Here is a 22,471-nt window from a genome sequence, read left to right on the forward strand (position 1 = left end):
TTCCAACCAATGCTAACGCACCCTATGGCACCATACATGGCTACCCTCCTAAGGCATTTGACGGTGACGTTATCATCCACAATACCATCATAAGAGAGGAATAAAGACAGATTACCTGGGGTTAAGAGGATGACTGACATAGTGATGAGTGAGCATACAACTAAAATCACCAGCAGGGCTATAGCAATTCCCTTCCAGTTTCTCTGTGGAGGGCTGTTACTTCCCAGTTCCTACCGAGATAGAAAAGAAAGTTTTATAATTATACATGCTCCAAGAGAAATGTATTCATAAAGAAATGATTCAGTGTGTGGCACAATCACAGTTTGAAAGCTGATTAGAATCTTTCCTCTTCAGTAGCTCATTTAATTATTCAGAGGTGCATATATTATAAATGACTATCTTTTGGGGGGCAATCTTATTTCTCTAAGAGATAAACCAAGAGAGCTGTATGCCTACTGTTCAAAATGATGATTTTAAATGCACTGACTATAAACAGTAGGATGATAGCCAAAATACTCTGCAAAATAATTATGGAAATAAAGTGTGCCATTTACATTTTTTTCTTGCTACAATGGAACTTACAATACAGATTTAAATACAAATATTCCCAAAGCACTATAGACTGTGTTTTTAACTGGATGGGGTGGATGGAGGAAGATTAGAAATGGGAAAATCATTCAAAATGCTGTTCACTGCAGAGCAGTGCACAGTTGTCAACACAACAGGTCCTTTTTAAACAGTTCTCCCACCACTCATAAAAATCAACAGGGTGTAGTAACTAAATGAAATGAGTGCTTCTATATCAATAGTTAATGACATCCCCTCCCTAGGCAGCATGCATGATATTGTCAAGGAGGTAAGATTGATGGGAAAGAAAAACTTGAGCATTTCTCACAATGCATCGAGTAAAGCTTTTCATTTTCAGATGATCTGTGTTCTACTCTGTTGACTAGAAACGTGCAAGCATAATTTACGAAATCACAGCACAGACCACACTGGTTTGAAATGAATACCAGATTTTCTTTGCAATAAAGTATATAAAATACCAAGTCTCTTGTTTCTTCCTGCCTCATCCCCTAACCTCTTTGCCTCCTTCCCCAGTAGAACCTTCTTTATTCACAATTATTTAAGTGCTTTGGGGACAAATAAAACAAAATATGAATTTTACTATGTGTACATAAATCACCCAAGAAGCCCTGCTTTAAACAAAGATAAACAGTATAGCAAACATTTAATAAACTATAAATGTGTTCCTGTGACTCACAGGTTAAAGCATTGAAGCCAGTTTTCATATAGTGAAACTGGTATTCAATTCTGCCATAAACACTTTGGATTTGAACTAGGCCTTAAATAAACGCAAGAGGACACCATGCACAGGGGGTATTTTGTTCTTGTTTGTTTTACCCCATCTGTGATCAACCACTTGAACTCTGTCTTTCACACTGATGCAACAAATTCAGCAGAAGACAATTCTACTCTTTTTTAAATGACTTGCCCCACACTTCTTTGTCATGCTTATTAATGCTTGTTATCCAACACTTGCATTCCTCTTGCATTTTGGTTAGAATTTCTATTCATATTTTCCACATAAATCAAGACAGAAGGTCCCCAAATCATCAGCATTAGAGTAAACACAATTAGCAATAGTTTTCTTAAGACCATAAACCATTTGCTGAAATGCAATGTTACTACACGTCTATAGGTGAGTTTTCATCAGAATCTAGGTGGTGTGATGGTCAGTTATTCTCCACATTAAAGCTCAACTTCAAGACTACTCAGAAGTCAGAGAGACAGGTTAGAAGGATCAGTGCTGTAAGTCAAAGCCTACCATGGCCCAATAGCCATAAAGTTGTGAAACACTCATCTCAAGAAAGAAACGACAGGAAGTGGGTGTCTGGGCCATGAATCCTGATCGCTTTCATATCTATTAAATCCAAGGAAGATGAGCCAAGTATTTTCACTTCACAGTGTAAGAAAAAGGGAAAAAAGAATAAGATTAGGAAATTGTAGCTGATTTCTTAATCTAGTAAAAGAATCAAGAGTAAATTATAAATTTAAATAAACTGATTCTGATCTTGATTCACTGTTACTCGCACATAAGGCAAATTCTTAGAAAAATTTCAGATTGTGTTTTTCACTTTTGGAATATGATGTAACCACCACGTGAGGTCTAGTAGATACTGTCTAACACAGAAATAATAGCTTAGATGGCTTACTGTGCATTTGGTATTACACTGAGTATTTTATGTCGATAATCTCACATAATTCTCATAAAATCAGGTAAGAGCACTATCATTTTGACAGATTCACAGATGAGAAAAATGGGATTTAGAGAGATTAAAAATAAATCCACTTACTATTAATAAGTTAGGAGATAATAATAATAATAATAATAAGTTAGGAGATCTCAGGGCCCACTCCATAGACACTGGCTTCAGAAAACACACTCTTTACCACTATAATATGCTCTCCTTAAAGTAAGAATTTTTAGGATAAATGCATAAATAAATCAATAAATCAATGAATCAAGGAATGATTTGGATGCCTACATAATACCAGTACCTTTTCTTTGAGAAAATTCAATTATATAAAAGCTGTCCTAGATTCCATAATGCTTTCAAATAACTTTAAATTCCCCCAGCAAATTGGGAAAATTCACCACTTTTAAAATGATAAAACATGTTTGAATAAAAAGTTTTGTTGTTTTTCTTAAAGAATGCACATGAGAACGTGTAGCTCCTCTGACTCATCAATGCCCAAAGCATCTAGCATCCACAAGAGCCTTTTAGAAACTGCAGATTTAATGAACTCTTACTATAATTCTCCCTTTCCATCCACTGTACATCCTATCACCTAAGTCTCCTCCATCCAACCCCTTTCATGTGCATCCAATTAACAGACGCAGTCAACCATTCAACATCCTGCTCAAACGTCTCCTCTTTTGGGAATTTCCCCTAATTGTGTAACCCAAATATGATTTTCCTTCCTCTGAATAAAAAAAAATGCCTAAAATACATTGTACCAATAGGTTTAAAACCAACTCTACTTAATAGTGATCAGATTGCAAACATGCTTGTAATTTTTACAAAACTCAGATATTTTTTTAAAATGTGAATTGTAACTATACTCATAATGATAATTATTTTTTTAAATCTTGCGAGAATTAAAACAAATTATTTAAACAAACTCTTCCTTAAATGTACAATAAAAAAGTACACACTAAGTGAAGTGCTTGGGAGGTTCTTCCTTCATATACGTGCACAGATCACTCTTTCTCCTCATTCAAGTCTTATCTCAAATGCTCCTTCCTCGGAAAGCCTCACCTGAGCATCTTCTCTAAAATAATATCCCATGTCTCCTTCTATCCCCTCATTCATCTTAAATTTTCTTTAGAGAGTTATCATTTTCGGAGTATATTATGTCACATCACATTTAATGACATATCTATAAAAATATATATTAAGCTATTTAAGTATTCATTTTATCTGCCTCCGCTCTCCAAAAGAGAAGCTTTGTAATCTAAGTAACGTAGTTCATCTTGTTCTTTGCTCTATTCTATTTGGAACAGTGTTTGGTATATACTAGGTACATGATAGATAATACAAAATGAATGAATGAGTGAACGATTGAATTACAGCAGTTATGATGATGATAATCATGACAATAATGGTGGTGGTAGTGATGGTAATGCTTAAATCCATGTATAAAGAACCATCATATCTCTGGTGAATTTGTTATCTCCCTAAATTAAGAGTCACATCTTAGATAACTTTTGATTCCTTGGCGTAACAATCTCTGGTTCTTTTAATAGGTGCTTAGAAAATGACCGCCCAATTCATTAAGTAATATAAATAAAGACCTGAAAGGGTATAGAGATACACTGCCATTAGCTAAATACACATTAATAGTAAACTTTTTAAATGTAGCTACTTGCTAAAGATTAATTTGACCGCAATTATTTTCAGCCTCAGTTATCTGATGTTTGCATTCCAAAACACAGTTGCCATTCTTGAAGTTAACTTCTTAGTCTTCAGCAATCTTCTACACACTAGTTTTTATTGCTGTGGAAGGGGGTCCTAATTATCTTTGCTTTTCAGTGACTTTCTATAAGTCAACACATGAAAGCAATCAACCACACAGACCAGATATGGTGCTTTGCCCCAGACTGAGAAATGAAACATACAAGGAGCTTGTAACATGTTCATCTAAGTAGATGCTCTGGAGACAGAACACAGCCAGCATTGACATATTATATTCTCAAAAGAGGCCCAGAGATACAAGCACAAATATTTAATGCTCCATATGTAGAGCTGCTTTTGTAAGTCAGTCCTCCAGTGAATGGACACAACAGTTAAAACACTGTGTCGAATTCCAGACGATATTCAGTGCTGCAATTGTCGGGACACATGTTGGTGCTACAGACGAAATTAAACTGGATCTGTAACCTAGCAATTTATGTTGTATTTACTGCCAATCAAAATACTACCCTTCAGTGAACAGTATATAAGACAAAGATGTCCACAACACACATAGTTTACCTAAATCCAAATGCATTTTTAATTTGTTCAAGTGCAAAGGACCAAATGTTGGAAATCACAAGCAGAAAATATTCAAAGTTTATATATAATTTCATTTGGCAAATAAGGACAAAAGCCTAACCAACAGACATAATTTCTTAAAAAGAGATGAAGTGAAGGATACCAATAGTTTTTCATAGTATTCCATGCGTACTTCCCCTTGGAAAACTCCATATTTATCTGCCATATGCATCATGAGAGGAAATATGACTCCTCCATATTAAAATAGTCTCAAAAAGTGATAATGTTCAGAGGAAGATACAAGGGATAAAATAACTATGATATTGAAATTGTGTCTGTAGATTGGATGTGACTGTGTTTTATTAAAAATAAGTTTTCTTCAACTACATGTTTACTTTCTTATAACCACAGCAAAGGTTCTTTAAAATACCTTTATAGCTATTTGAAAAGGTAAACTTAGATTTTCAGGTTTAGAGTATTAGTATTTAATACGTTGATTCTAAGTAAAGTTCTCCAAACATCCACATCCATTATTCAAAAACTCCTCTTCATTTTTCTTATGAAATTTTTCTTATCCTCTCCCTAACTTTTACTACTTTAAAACCTTTCCGATGTGCTTAAGTCTTCACAAAAACAGACTGTTAATGTTTTCTGAAATAAAGTTAATAAGTTCCTCAAATTAAAAAAAAAAAAGTAGTTTCTGTTAAATAGCTCAAGTTTGATTTTCTTTTTTATTTAAATGATTTTACTTTATGCATTGTGTTCACATTCAAAACAGTGAATAATTTCAACTGTGAATAAGTCAGAAATAGTCCGAAGGCATTTATACTGAATAATTGGAAAATATCTTAGAGGAAGTTAAAATACTTTTAAATGTTCTATATTGTTTCATGATATTACAAAAACATAGAATTAAGACTTTTAAAGACACATGGAAAAAACTCTAAATTGATGAGCAAAGATTTTACATCATTGTTAAGAAATGTTTAGCCACCTCTGGTGTGAAAAACTTGAGATTCAACATTAGGCCAATTCTAATTACCAATATAATAAAAAGTTAAAGAAGGAGACATAAAATAGGAAATCACAAAATTTGTATTTGGAAAATGAGGGGGGAAGTTATTAATTTCTTTGTTTGAAATAAAATTTGTTCTTTGAATATGTAATCAGCATTTCCTAAAAACTGATGTGCTGGATGTAGTGGGATTACATAACTATACAAAAATCAGGAATAAAAAAAGGAATCAGAAAATATAATTTTTTTTTAGTAAGTGGAAAGTGTTAAAATACACACTTAAGTATTTAGAAAGTTCAACAAGGACACATTTTTTTTCCAGCAAAAATAACTGACAAAATTTAGAATGTGAAATAGACCAATAAACATGAAAGCAATTAAGATAATTTTTAAGGAGCTCCCCAAGGTATGGGGTCATAGATTTTGCATCAAAGAAACAAATAATTCCTGTACATTTATACTATTTGAGAGTATATTGAAAGAAGAAAATAATTCAAAATTTTAATTAAGTTCACATTGTCTGAAAAGTCTGCCTGAAAAAGATAGCACATAAAAAAGTAAACTCAATTAAAATAAATAAATGAATATATACTAAATAAAATTTTAATGAATTAAATGCAGGCGCTCAATATAAATAACAATTAAATATTATGAAATAATATCAACCATGAAGAGATACAGTCATACTCCCTTGCAACGTACCAATTAAGAATATCAATAAAGAAAATATAATTGTAGAGATTGTTTCTCATATTTAATTTGTATTTTAATACTTATAATACTTACTGCTTCCTAAAATTGTTCATTTTATTCATGGATGCTCACAATTTCTTCATTTGTTACGCTTCTCTAATTAGAGGACTCTCTACTAAACAAAGTGTATATTTTTGGTAAAAGATCACAATTTATACATTTTTCAACATAATGTCTGTTATAGTTTTGTGCTGTCAATGTACACAAAGTAGTGTTGAATCAGTGCTAATCGTAGTATGAGCTATAGACAACAACATCACTTAGGAGCTTGTTAAAAAATGCAAAGGAAGAGTCTTTTATTGGTGTTTGTTTTACTGTTTTAAATTCTGATTTAGTTTTATTTGTTCATCACTGATTTGTTTATAAATGAACTAGTAATTATCTCAATTGTAATTTGACATTATGATTGCTTGTGACACACTCCGGGTTGGATCACCATTAAATCAGAAACAAAACAAAGATGACAGCTATCATCAATATATTATGCAGTAATAGTTTTACATTTCTAGTACCTTGATTTAGAGATTTAGCTAAACACCTGCCACTCTGAACCTGTTTAGGGTTCTAAACCACAACTGAAACAATAAGAAAGCAATTAAAGAAAACAAACAAACAGATCCAAGATCAGCAAGATGGCAGACTAGAAACCTCCAAGCCATTATTCCCCCCACAGGAACATCAAGTATACAACAATAAACTGGCTAAAATAGTTATTTTTGGAAGTTCTGCAAACCAGTTAATGATCTGCAGCAGCCAAGCAAACGTCTAATCAAGGAAAGGCCACACTCTAAAATGTAAGAAGTTTTAAGGAATTGTTCAACGTCCAATCCCCTCCCTGGCACATGTAGCAGCATCAGGAGGAAGTGGCCTAATCCTCAGACGCTTCCCTCAGCTGGAAGGAAATGAGTGGAAGTTCTTTGCATATCTGGCCTATCTGTTGACTACCTGAGGGTTTCTGTCTTGCCTGACTTGAGGTCAGACAGAAATTGCAGCATACTCTGGATCTAAGATTGGAAGCCATAGAAGACAGTGGCAGTTTCCATGATGCCTGAAAACTGCAAGGGAACTGCAGACATGCAGGATCTTAGAGTAAAATTATACATGCAGAGGAACAGTAGAATACTTAAGCCTTCAAGAGAAAACAGGGGTACATTTTTTTTTAGGGAAATAAAGACATTTTAAAACAGTCATGTATGCAGGGGAATCGAGGAGGTGGGAAAATTGCACACAGGCCCAGGGAGGATAAATGCTGCCAAAAGACCTGAGAATATCTTAAGCCTTCATGCTGGACTGACTAGTGCACATCTTTATCCACAAAGAGCCAGTCTCCAAAGACTGAAAGAGGTGGCTATTTTTCAAATGCCCAAACATTTTAACAAAAGATCACAAAGCATACAAAGAATCAGGGAAACATGGTCCACCCAAAGGAACAATATAAATATCTACAAACTCACAGTAAAATAGCAAAGCCTTCACACTTACAATAGAGGGAATTTAAAACAACTATCTGAAAAATGCTCTAAGAGATACAGGAAAACATGGACAAAGAAATAAAGGAAATCAGGAAAATGACATAAATTGAATAAGAGTATCGACAATGATTTAGACATTTTTTTTTTTTAATCACAGAAATGCGGATGCTAAAATAAATACAATAACTGTAAAGAAAAAATCACTAGAGGGATTCAACAGACTCAAACAGTGAAAAAAAATCCATGAACTTGAAGACAAGTCATTTGAAATTATTAAGTTTGAAGAGCAAAAGGAAAAATGAACAAAAGTGAATATAGAGGGGGGCGTGATGGTGGAGTAGATAAATGATGTGCTTGCCTGCTCCTATGACCACATTAAAATTACAACTAAATAACAGAACAATGAACCTGGAGAACCAGCTGAAGCCTAGCTGAACAGAAGTTCTATAACTAAAGATATAAAGAAGCACTTTGAGATTGGTAAGTGGGATGGAGACACCAAATGGGCTGGCCCACACCTGTGTATGGCAGTGGAGAATCAGGAAGATTATCAAAGCTAAGGAGGTCCCCCCCCCCCAGATAAGCAAGGGACCAACACCCCACATTAGGCTCCCCAGCCCAGAGTACTGGTGCCTGGAAGAGGAATCCCCACAACATCTGGCTGTGAAAACAGTAGGGATTCCAACAGGCCAGGTGAGACACAAAGCTGTGGGAAAGCCAGATATCCTCTTAAAGGGCCACAACACAGACTCATTGGCTAGCAAGCATTCACCCTAATCTCTGACAAAGGAACAGTAACTGGAAAGACACCAGAAACACAAGGAGAGAATAAGTTATGTGGCTTCAGTGTGAGGACTGGAGGGAGACTTGCCATTTTTCCTGTGTAGAACCCTCTTCCCATGTAGTCTACAGGTGGGCACCATCTTTCCTGTGTTGAGCCCTCCCCCACATGGCCAAATCTATATCTTCATTGGCCTGTTGAACTCCACAAGTTCCACCCTAGTGATTCCCTTGGAGTCCGCTGCACCTAATTCAAGAAATGCCAGAGGCACTTTCCATAACCAGCAGCCAGCTTTGCATAGCACATCCCAGGGGGCTCTTCCACTAGCAAACAGGTGGCCTCAACTTGCACAACACCAGAGGCACTTTGGTAGCCAGAAGAAACCCCAGCCCACAGTGCAGTCATTCTTAGACAACTCTCAGGGGTCAGCAGGCCTCAGGCGGGTGGCAGCTGGCCTCAGTGTACTCTGAGCCTTTTGCTGAGTAGCTCCAGGTTTAGCACTGGAACCAAAACAGAATCTAAATTAACTTGATGAATGTCACTCACCCTATCCTGGACACTCCCTAAGATCCTGCGTCATCCAAGTCACATACAGCTTAAGGCTCTTTCAGCAGCTGAGCCTTACGGGCAGCTGGCAGGAAGTAGCAGACCTCAGAGTGCCCTGGGACTTTTGCAGGGTTACCCCAGGCCTGGTACTGGTTCCATTCTTTATTAACATTGTGGCCTCTCCCACATGCCTCCAGATCCAGCAGAGGCAGCTACCAACCACCCATCACTTTGTAGCTCTGACTAGGTAGCCTCAGGTAGGTCACAAGCAGTGGATGACCTGGGCCTATACCACAGCCATTCCTAAAAGGCCCATAACCAACATATCCAGAGATCGGCTTCAGATCACAACAGAGCACCACTCAATTAGCCCCTCCACAAGCAAGACACCCAAAGGGAGTCCTCAACAGGTGAAAGACCCCACTGGGGCAAACCCCACTCCTCAGGGTAAGCCCCCTGCACAGCAGCCTGTAAGCTATAGACATGGCCTAACACCACAGCCAGTCAGCCTGAGGATGAATCCCACTCACCAAGGTGCCAAGAGCAATCAATGCTCAGCTTAAACAGGAGAACAAACACAACCATACAAAGGACACTCCTGGAGCACCTGGCACAGGTGAGCAGGGAGACTGTACCACTGGGCACCACAGGGAACCTACTACATAAGTCTGACCAGCCACGACTGAGACATAGTAGATCTACCTAATAGATAAGAACAAACACAGAGATGTAGCCCAAATGAAGAAACCAATAAATATGTCCCAAATGAAAGAAGAGGAGAAAACTCCAGAAAAAGAATTAAATGAAATAAAGGCAACCAATCTACCAGATACAGAGTTAAAAACAATGGTTATAAGAATACTCAAGGAACTTAGTGAGAACTTCAAAGAGATAGCAAGCTTAAATAAATAAATAAATAAATAAATAAATAAATAAATAAATAATAAAATTGGCAACAAAGGAACAAGACAAACAAACAAAGAAACAAAAACTGATAGACATAGACAAGAGTTTAGTGGTTACCAGAGGATAAGTGGGGAGTGGGGTGGTAGATGAGGGTAAACAAGATCAAGTATGAGGTGATGGAAGGAGAACTGACTCTGGGTGGTGAACATACAATGTTATATATAGCTGATGTATTGCAGAATTGTACACTAGAAAACTATGGAACTTTACTAACCATTGTTACCCCAATAAACTTTAATTAAAAATAAATATTTAGAGGGTAAAGGGGGTAGGGGGTGGGAGATGAGGGTAAGGTGGATCAAATATATGGTGATGGAAGGAGAACTGAATCTGGGTGGTGAACACACAATGGGATTTATAGATGATGTAATACAGAATTGTACACCTGAAATCTATGTAATTTCTCTAACAATTGTCACCCCCAATAAATTAAATAAATAAATAAATAAAAATAAAAACCTTAAAAAACAACCAGTCAGAAATGAGGAATACAAAAACTGAAATTAAAAATGCACTAGAAGGAATCAACAGATGATTAGATGAAGCAGAGAACTGAATCAGTGATATGAAAAAACAAAGTAGCACAAAACACAATTGGAACAGTGAAAATAATAATAATAATAATAATAATAATAATAATATATTTTTTTAATTAGGATAGCTTAAGAGACCTCTGGGACAACATCATACATAGCATTCACATCATAGGGGTACCAGAAGGAGAAGAAAGCAAACACGAAACGGAGGACCTATTTGAAGAAATAATGACTGAAAACTTTCCTAACCTGGCAAAGAAAACAGAAACACAATTCCAGAAAGTGCAGAGTCCCAAACAAGATGAACCTCAAGAGGGTCATACTAAGACACATCATAATTAAAATGGTAAAGATTAAAAAGAAAGAGAAAATTCTAAAAGCAAATAGTTACTTACAAGGAAGTTCCCATAAGATTGTCAGCTGATTTCTCAGCAGAAACTTTGCAAGAAAGGATTGGCATAAAATGCTCAAAGTGATAAAAAGTAAAAGCCTACAACCATGACTACTCTACACAGCAAGGCTGTCATTAAAATAATAAAAGAGAGATAAAGAGCTTTTCACACCAGAAAATGCTAAAGAAGTTCATCACCACCAAACTAGTATTACAAGAAATGTTAAAGGGATTTATTTAAGAAGAACAAGGGGGGGGGGGATGGGGAAGGAGCACAGATATGAATAATAAAATAGTAATAACTATGTATCTATCAATAATCACTTTAAATTTAAGTGTATTAAATGTTCCAATCAAAAGACATAAGGTAGATGAAGGGATAAGAAAACAAGACCCTTAACATATGCTGTCAACAACATACCATACTCTCTTCAGATCAAAAGACAAACAACCTGAAAGGAATGGAAAAAGACATTCCATATGAATGAAAACAAACAAACAATAAAACTGGGTTAGCAATACTTATATCACACAACATGGACTTTAAAACAAAGGCTATAATAAGAGATAAAGAGAGAGATAACAAAATGATAAAGGAATCAGTCCAACAAGAGTATAACACAAGAGAGGATGCAAATAAATAACATAAAAATGAAAGAGAAGTCATAATTGACCCCACATAAATACAAAGGATTATGAGAAAACACAAAGAACAATTTTATGCCAAGAAATTGGACGATCTGGAAAAGTGGACAAGCTCCTAGAAACATAAAAGCTTCTAAGACTGTCAAGATGAAACAGAAAATCTGAACAGATTACCATTAATGAAATTGAATCAGTAAACAAAAAACTCTCAACAAACAAAAGTCCTGGACTAGATGGTTTTACAGGTAAATTGTATCAAACATTCAAAGAAGAATCAACACCTATTCTTCTCAAACTATTACAAAAAATTCAAGAGGAGGATAGTCTCCTAAGCTTATTTCATGGGGCCAACATTATCCTGATTCCAAAACTAAATACACTAGAAAAGAAGAAAATTGTAGCCCAATATCCATGTTGAACAAATATAAAAATGTCAACAAAATATTAGCAAACTAAATTCAGCAATACATTTAAAAAAAAAAATCATACAACTTGATCAAGTGGGATTTACTCCTGGGATACAAGGTTGGTTCAATAACCAAAATCAATTAACATGATACACCAGGTAAACAAAGTGAAACATAAAAATCATATGATCATATCAATAGATATAGAAAAATTGTTTTACCAAATCCAGCATCCATTTATAATAAAAACTATCAGCAAAGTGGGAATAGAGAGAATATACCTCAACATCATACTCTGGGGAAAAGCTAAAAGCATTCTTCCTAGGATCAGGAACAAGACAAGGATGCCCACTTTCACCACGTTTATTCACCATTGTATTAGAAATCCTAGCCACAGCAATAAGACAATAAAAAGAAATAAAAGGCATCAAAATTAGAAAGGAAGAAGTAAAACTGCCATTTGCGGATGACATAATAGACGAGTAGAGAGAGAACCCTAAAGATTCCACCCAAAAACTACTATAATTGATAAATGAATTCACTAAAGTAGCAGGATACAAAATTAATGTTCAGAAATTGGTTGCATTTTTACATACTACTAATAAACAATCAGAAAGACAAATTAAGAAAGCAAGCCTATTTACAATTGCACCAAAATAATACATTTAACCATGAGTTTAAAGACCTGTACTTGGAAAACTATGATAGTAAAATAGAAAATACAAATAAATGGAAGCATATACCGAGCTCCTGGATAAGAAGAATTAACATTGCTAAAATGTCCATTCTACACAAAGCAATCTATAAATTCAGTTGAATATCAAAACACCAACAGCATTTTTCACAGAACAGGAACAAATAATCTTAAAATTTACATGGAACCACAAAGGATTCCACATAGGCACAGAAATCTTGAGAAAGAAGAACAAAGTTGGAAGTATCACACTACCTGACATCAAATTATACTACAAGGCCATAGTAATCAAAATAGCATGATATTGGCATAAAAATGGACATACAAATCACTGAAACAGAATAGAGAGCCCAGAAATAAATCTACACTTATATGGTCGTCACATCTATGACAAGGAAGGCAAGAATATATAGTGGGGTAAAGACAGTCTGTTCAATAAATGGTGTTGGGAAAACTGGACTGAATATGCAAAAGAGGGGGGGAATGGATGACACTACATCATACACAAAAATAAACTCAAAGTGGATTAAGGACCTTAATAAAAGACTTGAAACCATAAAAGTCCTATACGAAAACACAGGCAGTAACACAGGCATTTCTCTGACATTGCTCTTAGTAGTATTTTTTTTTTTCCTGATATATCTCTTAGGGCAAGTGAAAGAAAAGGAAAAACAAAAACAAACAAACGAAAAAAAAAACAAATGGGACTACATCAAACTATAAAGTTTTTGCACAACTAATGAAGCCACCAACAAAATGAAAAGACAGCCCACTGAATAGGAGAAGATATTTACCAGTGACACATGTGGTAAGAGGTTAATATCCAAAATTTATAAAGAATTCCTATAACTCAACACCAAAAATAAATAAATAAACAAACAAATAGTCTAATTAAAAAATGGTCAGAGGACCCAAATAGATTTCTCCAAAGAGGTATACAGATAGCCAACAGACATATGAAAAGATGTTCAATGTCAGAGAAATGCAAATTTAAAAAAGTTAGATATTACCTTATACCTGTCACCAATAAATCAACAAACAAGTGTTGGTGAGGATACAGAAAAAAGGGAACCCATGTGCACTGTTGGTGGGGTTGCAATTAGTTTGGAGAACAGTTTGGAGATTCCTTGAAAAAATAAAAATAGAACTACCTTATGACCCAACAATTCCACTTCTGGGGATGTATCCTATATCTGAAGAAATCCAAAACACTAATTTGAAAAGATAAATGCACCCCTATGTTTACCGCAGCACTATTTACAAATGCCAAGATATAGAAGCAACCTGAGTGCCCATTAATAGATGATTTGATAAAGAAAAAGTGGTACATATGAAGTGTAATCACAAAATATGGTGAATGTTTAAATATAGAAAAAAAATATTACAGTAAATGTCACATTGCCATTAATCCCCCCTCAAAATACCCTCCCTTGCTTCAAACACAATTATCCCATCATTCCTGCCACTTTCTGAAGCAGTTCTGGAAGTCCTCTTTCATGAGTGTCTTTACTTCATCCTCCATCATGACAACGCTCCATGTCACACATCACTTCTGGTACAGCAATTTCTGTCAAATAAAAACATTACAGTGTACCCTCACACACCTTATTCACTGGATCTGGCACCATGAGACTTCTGGTTCTTCCGCAAAGTCAAAAGGACCATAAAAGGAAAATGTTTTGAATTGATTCAGGACATTGAGGCAGGCATGACAGCACAATTAAAAACACTTATGAAAGAGGACTTCCAGAACTGCTTCAGAAAGTGGCAAGGACAATGGAATAAGTATGTTTGAAGTGAGGGGGAGTATTTTGACAGGGATTAATGGCAATGTGTCTCTTACTGTAATTATTTTTATTTAAACATTCACAATATTGTTTGACCACACCACATACATCCAGTGATGTTTCTGACTCTATGAATTTGACTGTTCTAAGTAACTTGTAAAAGTGGAATCATATAATATCTGTCCTTTTGTGACTGGCTTATTTCAATCAGTGAAATATCTTCAAGATTCATGGTTGCTATAGAATGTGTCAGAATTTCCTTCTTCTTTAATTATGAATAATATTCCATTGTAGGTATAGACCACATTTTGTTTTTTCATTCATGCATCTATGGACTGTTGAGTTGCTTCCATCTTTTAGCTATTGTGAACAATGCTGCTATGAACATGAGTGTACAGACATCTGTTCAAGTCCCTACTTTTGATTCTTAATCCCTTCACCTTTCTCACCCATTCCCCCCAACGCCTCTCCATTCTGGCAACCATCAGTTTGTTCCCTCTTTCTATGTGTCTATTTCAATTTTGTTTGCTCATTTATTTTGATCTTTAGATTCCACATTTAAGTGAGATCATATAGTATCTGTCTTTCTCAGTCTGACTTATTTCACTTAGAATACCCTCTAGGTCCATGTATGATGTCACAAGTGGTAAGATTTCATTCTTTTTGATGGCTGAGTAATATTCCATTGTATATAGTATAAGGTATGATCAAACAATACAGTGAATGTTTAAATTAAAAAAAAAAAAAAAATATATATATATATATATATATATATATATATATATATATATATTGTAGTAAAAGGCACATTGCCAGCAAACAAAATTGAAATAGACTCATAGATAGAGGGAACAAACTGATGGTTGCCAGAATGGAGTGGGGTTGGGAGGAATGGGTGAGAAAGGTGAAGGGATTAAGAATCAAAAGTAGGGACTTGTACAGTAGGGACAGTGCACTCATGTTCATAGCAGCATTGTTCACAATAGCTAAAAGATGGAAGCAACTCAACTGTCCATAGATGCATAAATGAAAAAATAAAATGTGGTATATGCCTACAATGGAATATTATTCATAATTAAAGAGGAAGGAAATTCTGACACATTCTATAGCAACTATGAATCTTGAAGATATTAAACTGATTGAAATAAGCCAGTCACAAAAGGACAGATATTATATGATTCCACTTTTACAAGTTACTTAGAACAGTCAAATTCATAGAGATTCATACTTTTGGTCTCTATGTGTTTGCCAGGAACAGGGGACAGGAGAAATTGGTTGTTATTGTTTCATGGGTAGAGAGTATCAGTTTGAAAAGATGGAAAAAAGTTCTAGAGATGTATGGTGGTAACGGATGCATAACAGTGAATGTACTTAACGACTCTGAATTTTAATCCTAAAAATTACTACAATGGTAAATTTTATGTTATGAATATTTTGCCACAATTTTAAAAATGTATATAATAGCAACATTCACAATAGCAACATGTATGTTAAATTACTTTAGAAAGTTCTGATGTTCAAAGAAAGAAAACCACAAAATTTTACTGGAGGGTTTGTAAGACCACTTGAAGGACATAGGGAATCACTGAATTTCTGTTAAGCAAGATTCCAGAGGGCAAAAATGTCCATTTTCCTAGATTACTCTAAAAATGTAAAGTAATTCCAACGAAAATCCTAAGAACTCTTCCCCTAGACTGATAAACTAATCTTGATATTCATCTGAAAAAATAATCATATGGAAGTAATCATTTTGAAAACAAGAAAAACAATGATGGATGCCAGATATTGAAATGTAATATAAATCTGTGCTAATGAAAAATGTGATATTAATAAGAAAGAAAGAAAAAAATCATAGACAAAATTTCCATGCATCCAAACACATACAGACAAGCTGTTTATACTTTGATCTCCAATATCTCATTATATCTTTCTGGAAGGAAGGACTACTGGGGTTTCTCGCAGCACTTCAATGTGATAACTTTATTATCTCTGTGCCAAAGCAGAGTCATTTTTTCCATTACTCTATTGACTTCTTAGCAGCATTTAATCCATTAATCACGCAATCCTCCCAGAAAAGTATTTTCTTGGCTTTTGTAGCACCACACTCTCCTGTTCTTTATCCTCCTGTGCTAGCCACATTTCCATGTTCTTTACTAGTTTCATCTTAGGCTTACCTCTAAACTATGGGGTTCCCCCAGACCTTGGCCTTGGCATACCATTTTTCTCAGGGAACGCTGTTTCTAGTGATACCATCCAATGACACTTTTCTATCATTCTATTTTTGAATCAATGTTATATGTTAATCTTAAAAAGAGAATGCATGGACAAGCTATTTTAAAAGAAAAATAAATGATCTCTAAGTATCAGATAGCTAAAGCTATCACCATATCCTTCAGGCAGCCTATTTTCTCCCTCTGTATGTGTAAATCTTCTTTATGTACCATCATCAGTAGTTACTTATAGTACCTACCACTTCTTAAAACTGCCCATTTGATTCATGCCATTCAGTTTCCCACATTTATTTTTTCTGTTTCTCTGTGATGATTCCACGTTGACTAGAGTATATACTTCGATCAAAGATTTTACATTTTTTGACATTAGTTTCCTTATTCGGTTGCTTCTGTAGCTATCTAGATAAGTCCTTAGCTCAGTGCAGTCCATGAACCAGCAGAGTTTAAAATTGACCTTTCACTGCTGATAAACATCATCTGAAAGTTTGTTTAAAATAAATACATTTTAGCCCACCCCAGACCTTCTGAATCTCCGTGGCCAGGACAGAACCAACAATATTCTTTAGCATGTTCTCCATGTGATTCTGCTGTATGCCGAAGTTTGGCAAACATTCTCTTAAATCAGTGATACTCAAAGAATGGTCAATGTTACCTCTGAGATCATATAAATGCAAATCACTCAGCCCCACCACAGACCTACTGAGTTTCTAGAGAAAGGTTGAACAACCTGTTTTAACAGGCTTCCAAATGACTCTGTGCACAATGAAGTTGGAAAACCTCAACCACAGATTTCAAGTTGTAGAGTGATACGGTTCTAGAACTGCTAAAATTATCCATCTCAGCCTTAAGTAATTTGGAGGACGTATTATGGCTTAGTGGCTTTGGAGGCAGTACATCTGGATTTTAATTTCCAATTATCTACTTACTACCCCTATTACTCATATATTCACCTATTTTTTAATTATAAACCCAACTAGTAGTGTGTGAGACATAATGGTCCCTTTTATTATCTTCCTCTGTATTTGTTATTTACCAAATCATGTTTTATTCTCAATGGCATTCCACCAGGTCAGAGACGATCTCACACATCTTTGTATCCCCAACACATAGTACAGCACATAGTAAGTGTTCAAAAATATTTGGATCAAAACACTATGCTCGGCTTTATGCTTTAAGTGGTAAGAATAGGGTCTTCAATCTTGAGGATGCATCTCAGCCATGTAAGGACTAGGAGATGAACGAGCTATCAGTCTCTGAAATATACAGAAAAAAGACATCCCAAGACTGGAGTTTTAGATTCATCTCAGGAGCTGTATGACTGTTGTTTAAAGAGCACTAAAAGAATCTCAGTGATCTACAAACTGGATCAATAGTCCTAAATTTCTGGGGTTTATTAGCCATCATAAGGTGCTGACAAGCCAAATAATCACCTGCGGGCTTGATTTCAGGAGATGAGAAAAAGCAAACATAATCTGCTAAATCTTCCCAAAGTTCTAACAGTTTAGCAAACTTACCTGTTACCTAAGGAGGGCAGGGAATCTAGTCATTTCCGTTTGCATCTGCAATGCCCAGCATAGTTTTTGGTAAACAATGCACCCACCAATGTTAATTAAATATATAAAGGTAAGAAACTATTATTTTAGCTTTAAATACTATTTAATATTTATCTTGCATTTACTTTCAGACTTAAAATTCATTATTTTCACTGCTGTTGTATCAAGGGATATAGAGCTAACTTCACATCAAAAAGTGATACAAACCTAACTTGAAAACAGATTATCCATGTCTAAAGTGGAATATTCAATGTACAGAAATAGAAAATAGTAAACTTAGCAGCCTGGTCTGCCCACATTAATAATTACTTGTGTAATTTAAGGTAGGCTTTCATTTTCTGAGGCATCAAACAAAAATATCAGTGTATACCTGAATATGTTACCGTGTTTCCCTGAAAATAAGACCTAACTGGAAAATAAGCCCTAGCATGATTTTTCAGGATGACATCCCCTGAACATAAGCCCTAATGTGTCTTTTGGAGCAAAAATTAATATAAGACCCTGTCTTATTTTCGGGGAAACATGGTATTGGGTATTGGCTGATGTAGCAATGTCACAAAACCCATCCCCACAGTTCTACCTACTACATAAAATACAGCCTTGCTTTGTTCACAAACAAAATAGAGGTAATATTACCAACTGACTTGCATATGAATTTTCTGTGCAAGTAGAAACCATTCATAAACTGCTTATCCTGTATATATTTGTTTTATAACCATGTCTCTCAAATTTGATGAAAAAAAAACACCTATATATAATTGTTTATGAGTATTGTCATTGAGTCAGATAAACAGAACCTTTGAAACAGTTTTATAAGACTTCTATAAATTCTTAATGACATATACATTTTTGAAGCCTAAATATGACCTCAGCCTGTTGTTAAGATAATGGATAATATCCATTACATTGGATAATGGATGGTGGAAGGAAGGAAGAAAGGAGGGAGGGAGGGAGGGAGGGAGGGAGGGAGGGAGGGAGGGAGGGAGGGAGGGAGGGAGGGAGGGAGGGAGAGAAAGGAGGGAGGGAGAGAAAGGAGGAAGCGAGGAAGAGAAGGAAGCAGGAGGGAGGGAGGGATTGGAAAAGACTCCAGATAAGTTTAGTTCCCTCACATAAATCACAACCTAATTCAGGAGATCAATAGCTCATTAAACATTAGAAGAAAAAAATTAAATTCAACATTGTAGTGTAAGATGCTAAATGTGACAGGAATCCAAAATAGAGAAGAGATCTTGGTGGTATTAAATGTTAAGGATGCTAAAGACCAAATCTATTTTGAACCTTTCTTAAGTAAAAAAGATTTTGCTCAGGAAGAGATTAAATGTGAAAGACAGAAGAAGGTCACCCCAGGCTGAGGGAAACCCCATTTCTTGTTATCTCTTCAAGTTGAACAATTTATTTAATTTTCTTCCTTTTCTAGTGGTTAGTTAAAGGTTGCAATTGCCCAGGAGTCAAATAAGATTCCAAACAAAGGTTAAGAAAATAGTAACGCCATTGGCAAAGAAGGACTGCTTGAAAAGAACATCTGGTGCTGTAGCTTCGAGCCAAGTTCAAAGCCAGCGTTATTAATTCCACTCTTCATTACACAGCTGACCTTTACATGCTGCTGAGCATCTGAGGGGAAGTTTGACAATTCATCTGATCTCCTTATTTTAACTACCTGCACTTTTACACCACCAGCCATCAAATCTCAAGACAAAAGCCTTCCCAGTAACTCGTCAGTGGGTGGGATCTGCAAACCTTTCTCCTTTTCAGGAAGTGCCTTTTCTCAGTAAGGCTCACCAGAGGGAACATAGTGTCTAGGAAGAATTCTCCTCCAGTAGAAAGATCTTGGGTGTCTCAGGAGTAGAAACCAATATTGAAATAGAAACAGCCATGTTTGATGTAACCCAAAACAATATTTTTCACGTTTATCTATTGAATATCTATTATTTATTGACAGAAAAAATAAAATGTGATAAACTGAAAATTAAGCATTCTCTTCATTGTAAAAATTTTCCACTCTGCCTTTCAAGTAGTAGGTATGGAGGTATAGTCACCTTTTTTAAGTTTAAAAATAGCACATATGTAGGAGAAAATCTTCTAATTCTTCTTTCATATACAGAAATTTAATATCACAAAAAGGCAGCAATAGCTAAGACATCAATTTTACAACTTTGTCTTCAGAAGAAAAAAAGCAGAAATTCATGAAATGGGGCAGAACAGGAACTAAATGTGCTTTTAATTATTTGTATTGCTTTTGCCATTAAAATGTTAATAAGTATCATATAGGTATTTAAAAAGGAAAGAAATAAGTTACATTTCCACTGTGATAATATATATTCCTATAAGCCTTTTAATTGGAAATCTTAAGAATATGTGTGTGTTTTAACTTCTGTGATGGCTGTAACCAATTCTAACACATATATCCTATATATACATACTATGCACTGAAGAAATAAGAAATTAACAGAGATTTGGACTTTAAAAAAATCTGCAGTGAGGTAGTATCTTGGCTGTTTTTCAGAAATCCCACGGACCAGGAATAATTAAATGAAGCCCAGGTAAGCTGCACTGTATGTGCATAAGTGCGCATCATGCTTCATTTGTGCTCTGCGTAAAGGAGGACTTCTCTGGTTGAAGTATTTGTGTGGATGAGTAAGGCAATTTCTCGCCTCAAAGCCAGTCAGTGTTTCTATTCATCTGCTTAAGACAGTCTTCTTTCTCCCCAGTTTCTGTGAATACAGTAGCTAGCATAGGCAGCAGTGCTCTGAAGTTCCCCTCAGTACAGCTAGTTACAATCAGACCCTCCCCCATACACTTTCAAAAGAGGTGGGCTCTAAAGGTTCATTGTGCCTGAATTATTAGATTAGGGGTCATTTAAATCTAAATTCGATTTTTTTTATTATGCATGTCTTCCATTTTTATTCTGCAAAAAGAAGGGGATAAAATTTTATCCAACTTATGTGTGAGTGGGAGACAAGGAGGTAGGGAGTGACAGTTTACCTGTCAGGAAGAAGTAACTAATTTTATGTCTCTCCCCCATAAAATCATCACCGCTTTGGCCACATGATAAACACTCACTTATTTAAGTGGTGATACTTATTAGTATAATGCAAGCATTCTGAGAATTGGGGGATGTTTACCAGTTGTTCAAACCAATAATAAGCCATCCCTTCATAAAATATATTGATATAAAGATTCCATATTAATACTCACAATAATAAGCTTACTGATACATACCTAGTCATTTTTAATTTTGTTAAGCCTTTCAGAAGAGATTTGTAAAGATAAATTTAAGAACAGTTCTTCGAAGAAGAAAAGCTGTAAATACTATTTTGGAGGCTCCCTTTCTCCAAAGAGCAAGGGGAAAAGTGGGCCAGGTGGGGAGAAAGAACAAAAGAAGGCAATAATAATTTTTCCAAATATAAATGTACAAAACTTAATCCAACAATAACTTAAATCTACCTACTAGCATACGAGGTCAGACAATTAAGTTTGCAAACTTATTTCAATGATGCTGCTAACCTTTTCTGATATCAGAGGGATTATTCATTATGAATTTGTACCACTGGACAAACAGTTAACTGAATTTACTATTTAGAAGTGCTGAAAAGACTGCATGAAAAAGTTAGACCACGTGAACTTTTCGCCAACAATTCATGGCTCTTGCATCACGACAATGCACCAGCCCACACGGCACTGCCTGTGCGGGGGTTTCAGATAACTGTATTGGAACACCTTCCTTACTCACCTGATCTGGCCTTCAATGACTTCTTTCTTTACCCAAAGATAAAGGAAATATTGAAAGGAAGACATTTTGATGACATTCAGGACATCAATGGTAATACGAACGACAGCTCTGATGACCATTTCAGAAAAAGAGTTCCAAAATTGCTTTTAAGGGTGGACTAGGCAGTGGCATCAGTGCATAGCTCCCCAAGGGGAGTACTTCGAAGGTGAACGTAGTGATATCCAGCAATGAGGGATATAGCACGTTTTCTAGGATGAGTTCGCCAACTTAATTGTCAGCCTTGTATGAACTCCACAGAAGCTGAAGCTTGTTTCTTTTAGTCATTACATCCATAGTGCTAACAGAGCCTGATGCATAGTAGAATCTCAATATATAGTTGGTAAATAAATACATAAATCTGTAAATCCAGAAGCACACCTCTTGCAT

General features: G+C 35.4%; 1 protein-coding gene across 3 annotated transcripts in view; it reads right to left on the reverse strand.

Annotated features, from left to right (window-relative positions):
* DPP10 (dipeptidyl peptidase like 10) overlaps window positions 1-22,471 on the reverse strand; it is a 1,313,078-nt gene that overhangs the window by 466,047 nt on the left and 824,560 nt on the right. For all 3 annotated transcript variants that reach the window (XM_074335439.2, XM_074335432.2, XM_074335443.2), the window contains exon 2: window positions 116-230. In XM_074335439.2, the coding sequence (XP_074191540.1) occupies window positions 116-230 (115 nt within the window). The remainder of the gene's footprint in view (window positions 1-115; window positions 231-22,471) is intronic.

Source organism: Rhinolophus sinicus, chromosome 17 (genome assembly GCF_057876585.1).
Source record: "Rhinolophus sinicus isolate RSI-liver-muscle chromosome 17, RSI-T2T, whole genome shotgun sequence".
NCBI classification, from domain to species: Eukaryota; Metazoa; Chordata; class Mammalia; order Chiroptera; family Rhinolophidae; genus Rhinolophus; species Rhinolophus sinicus.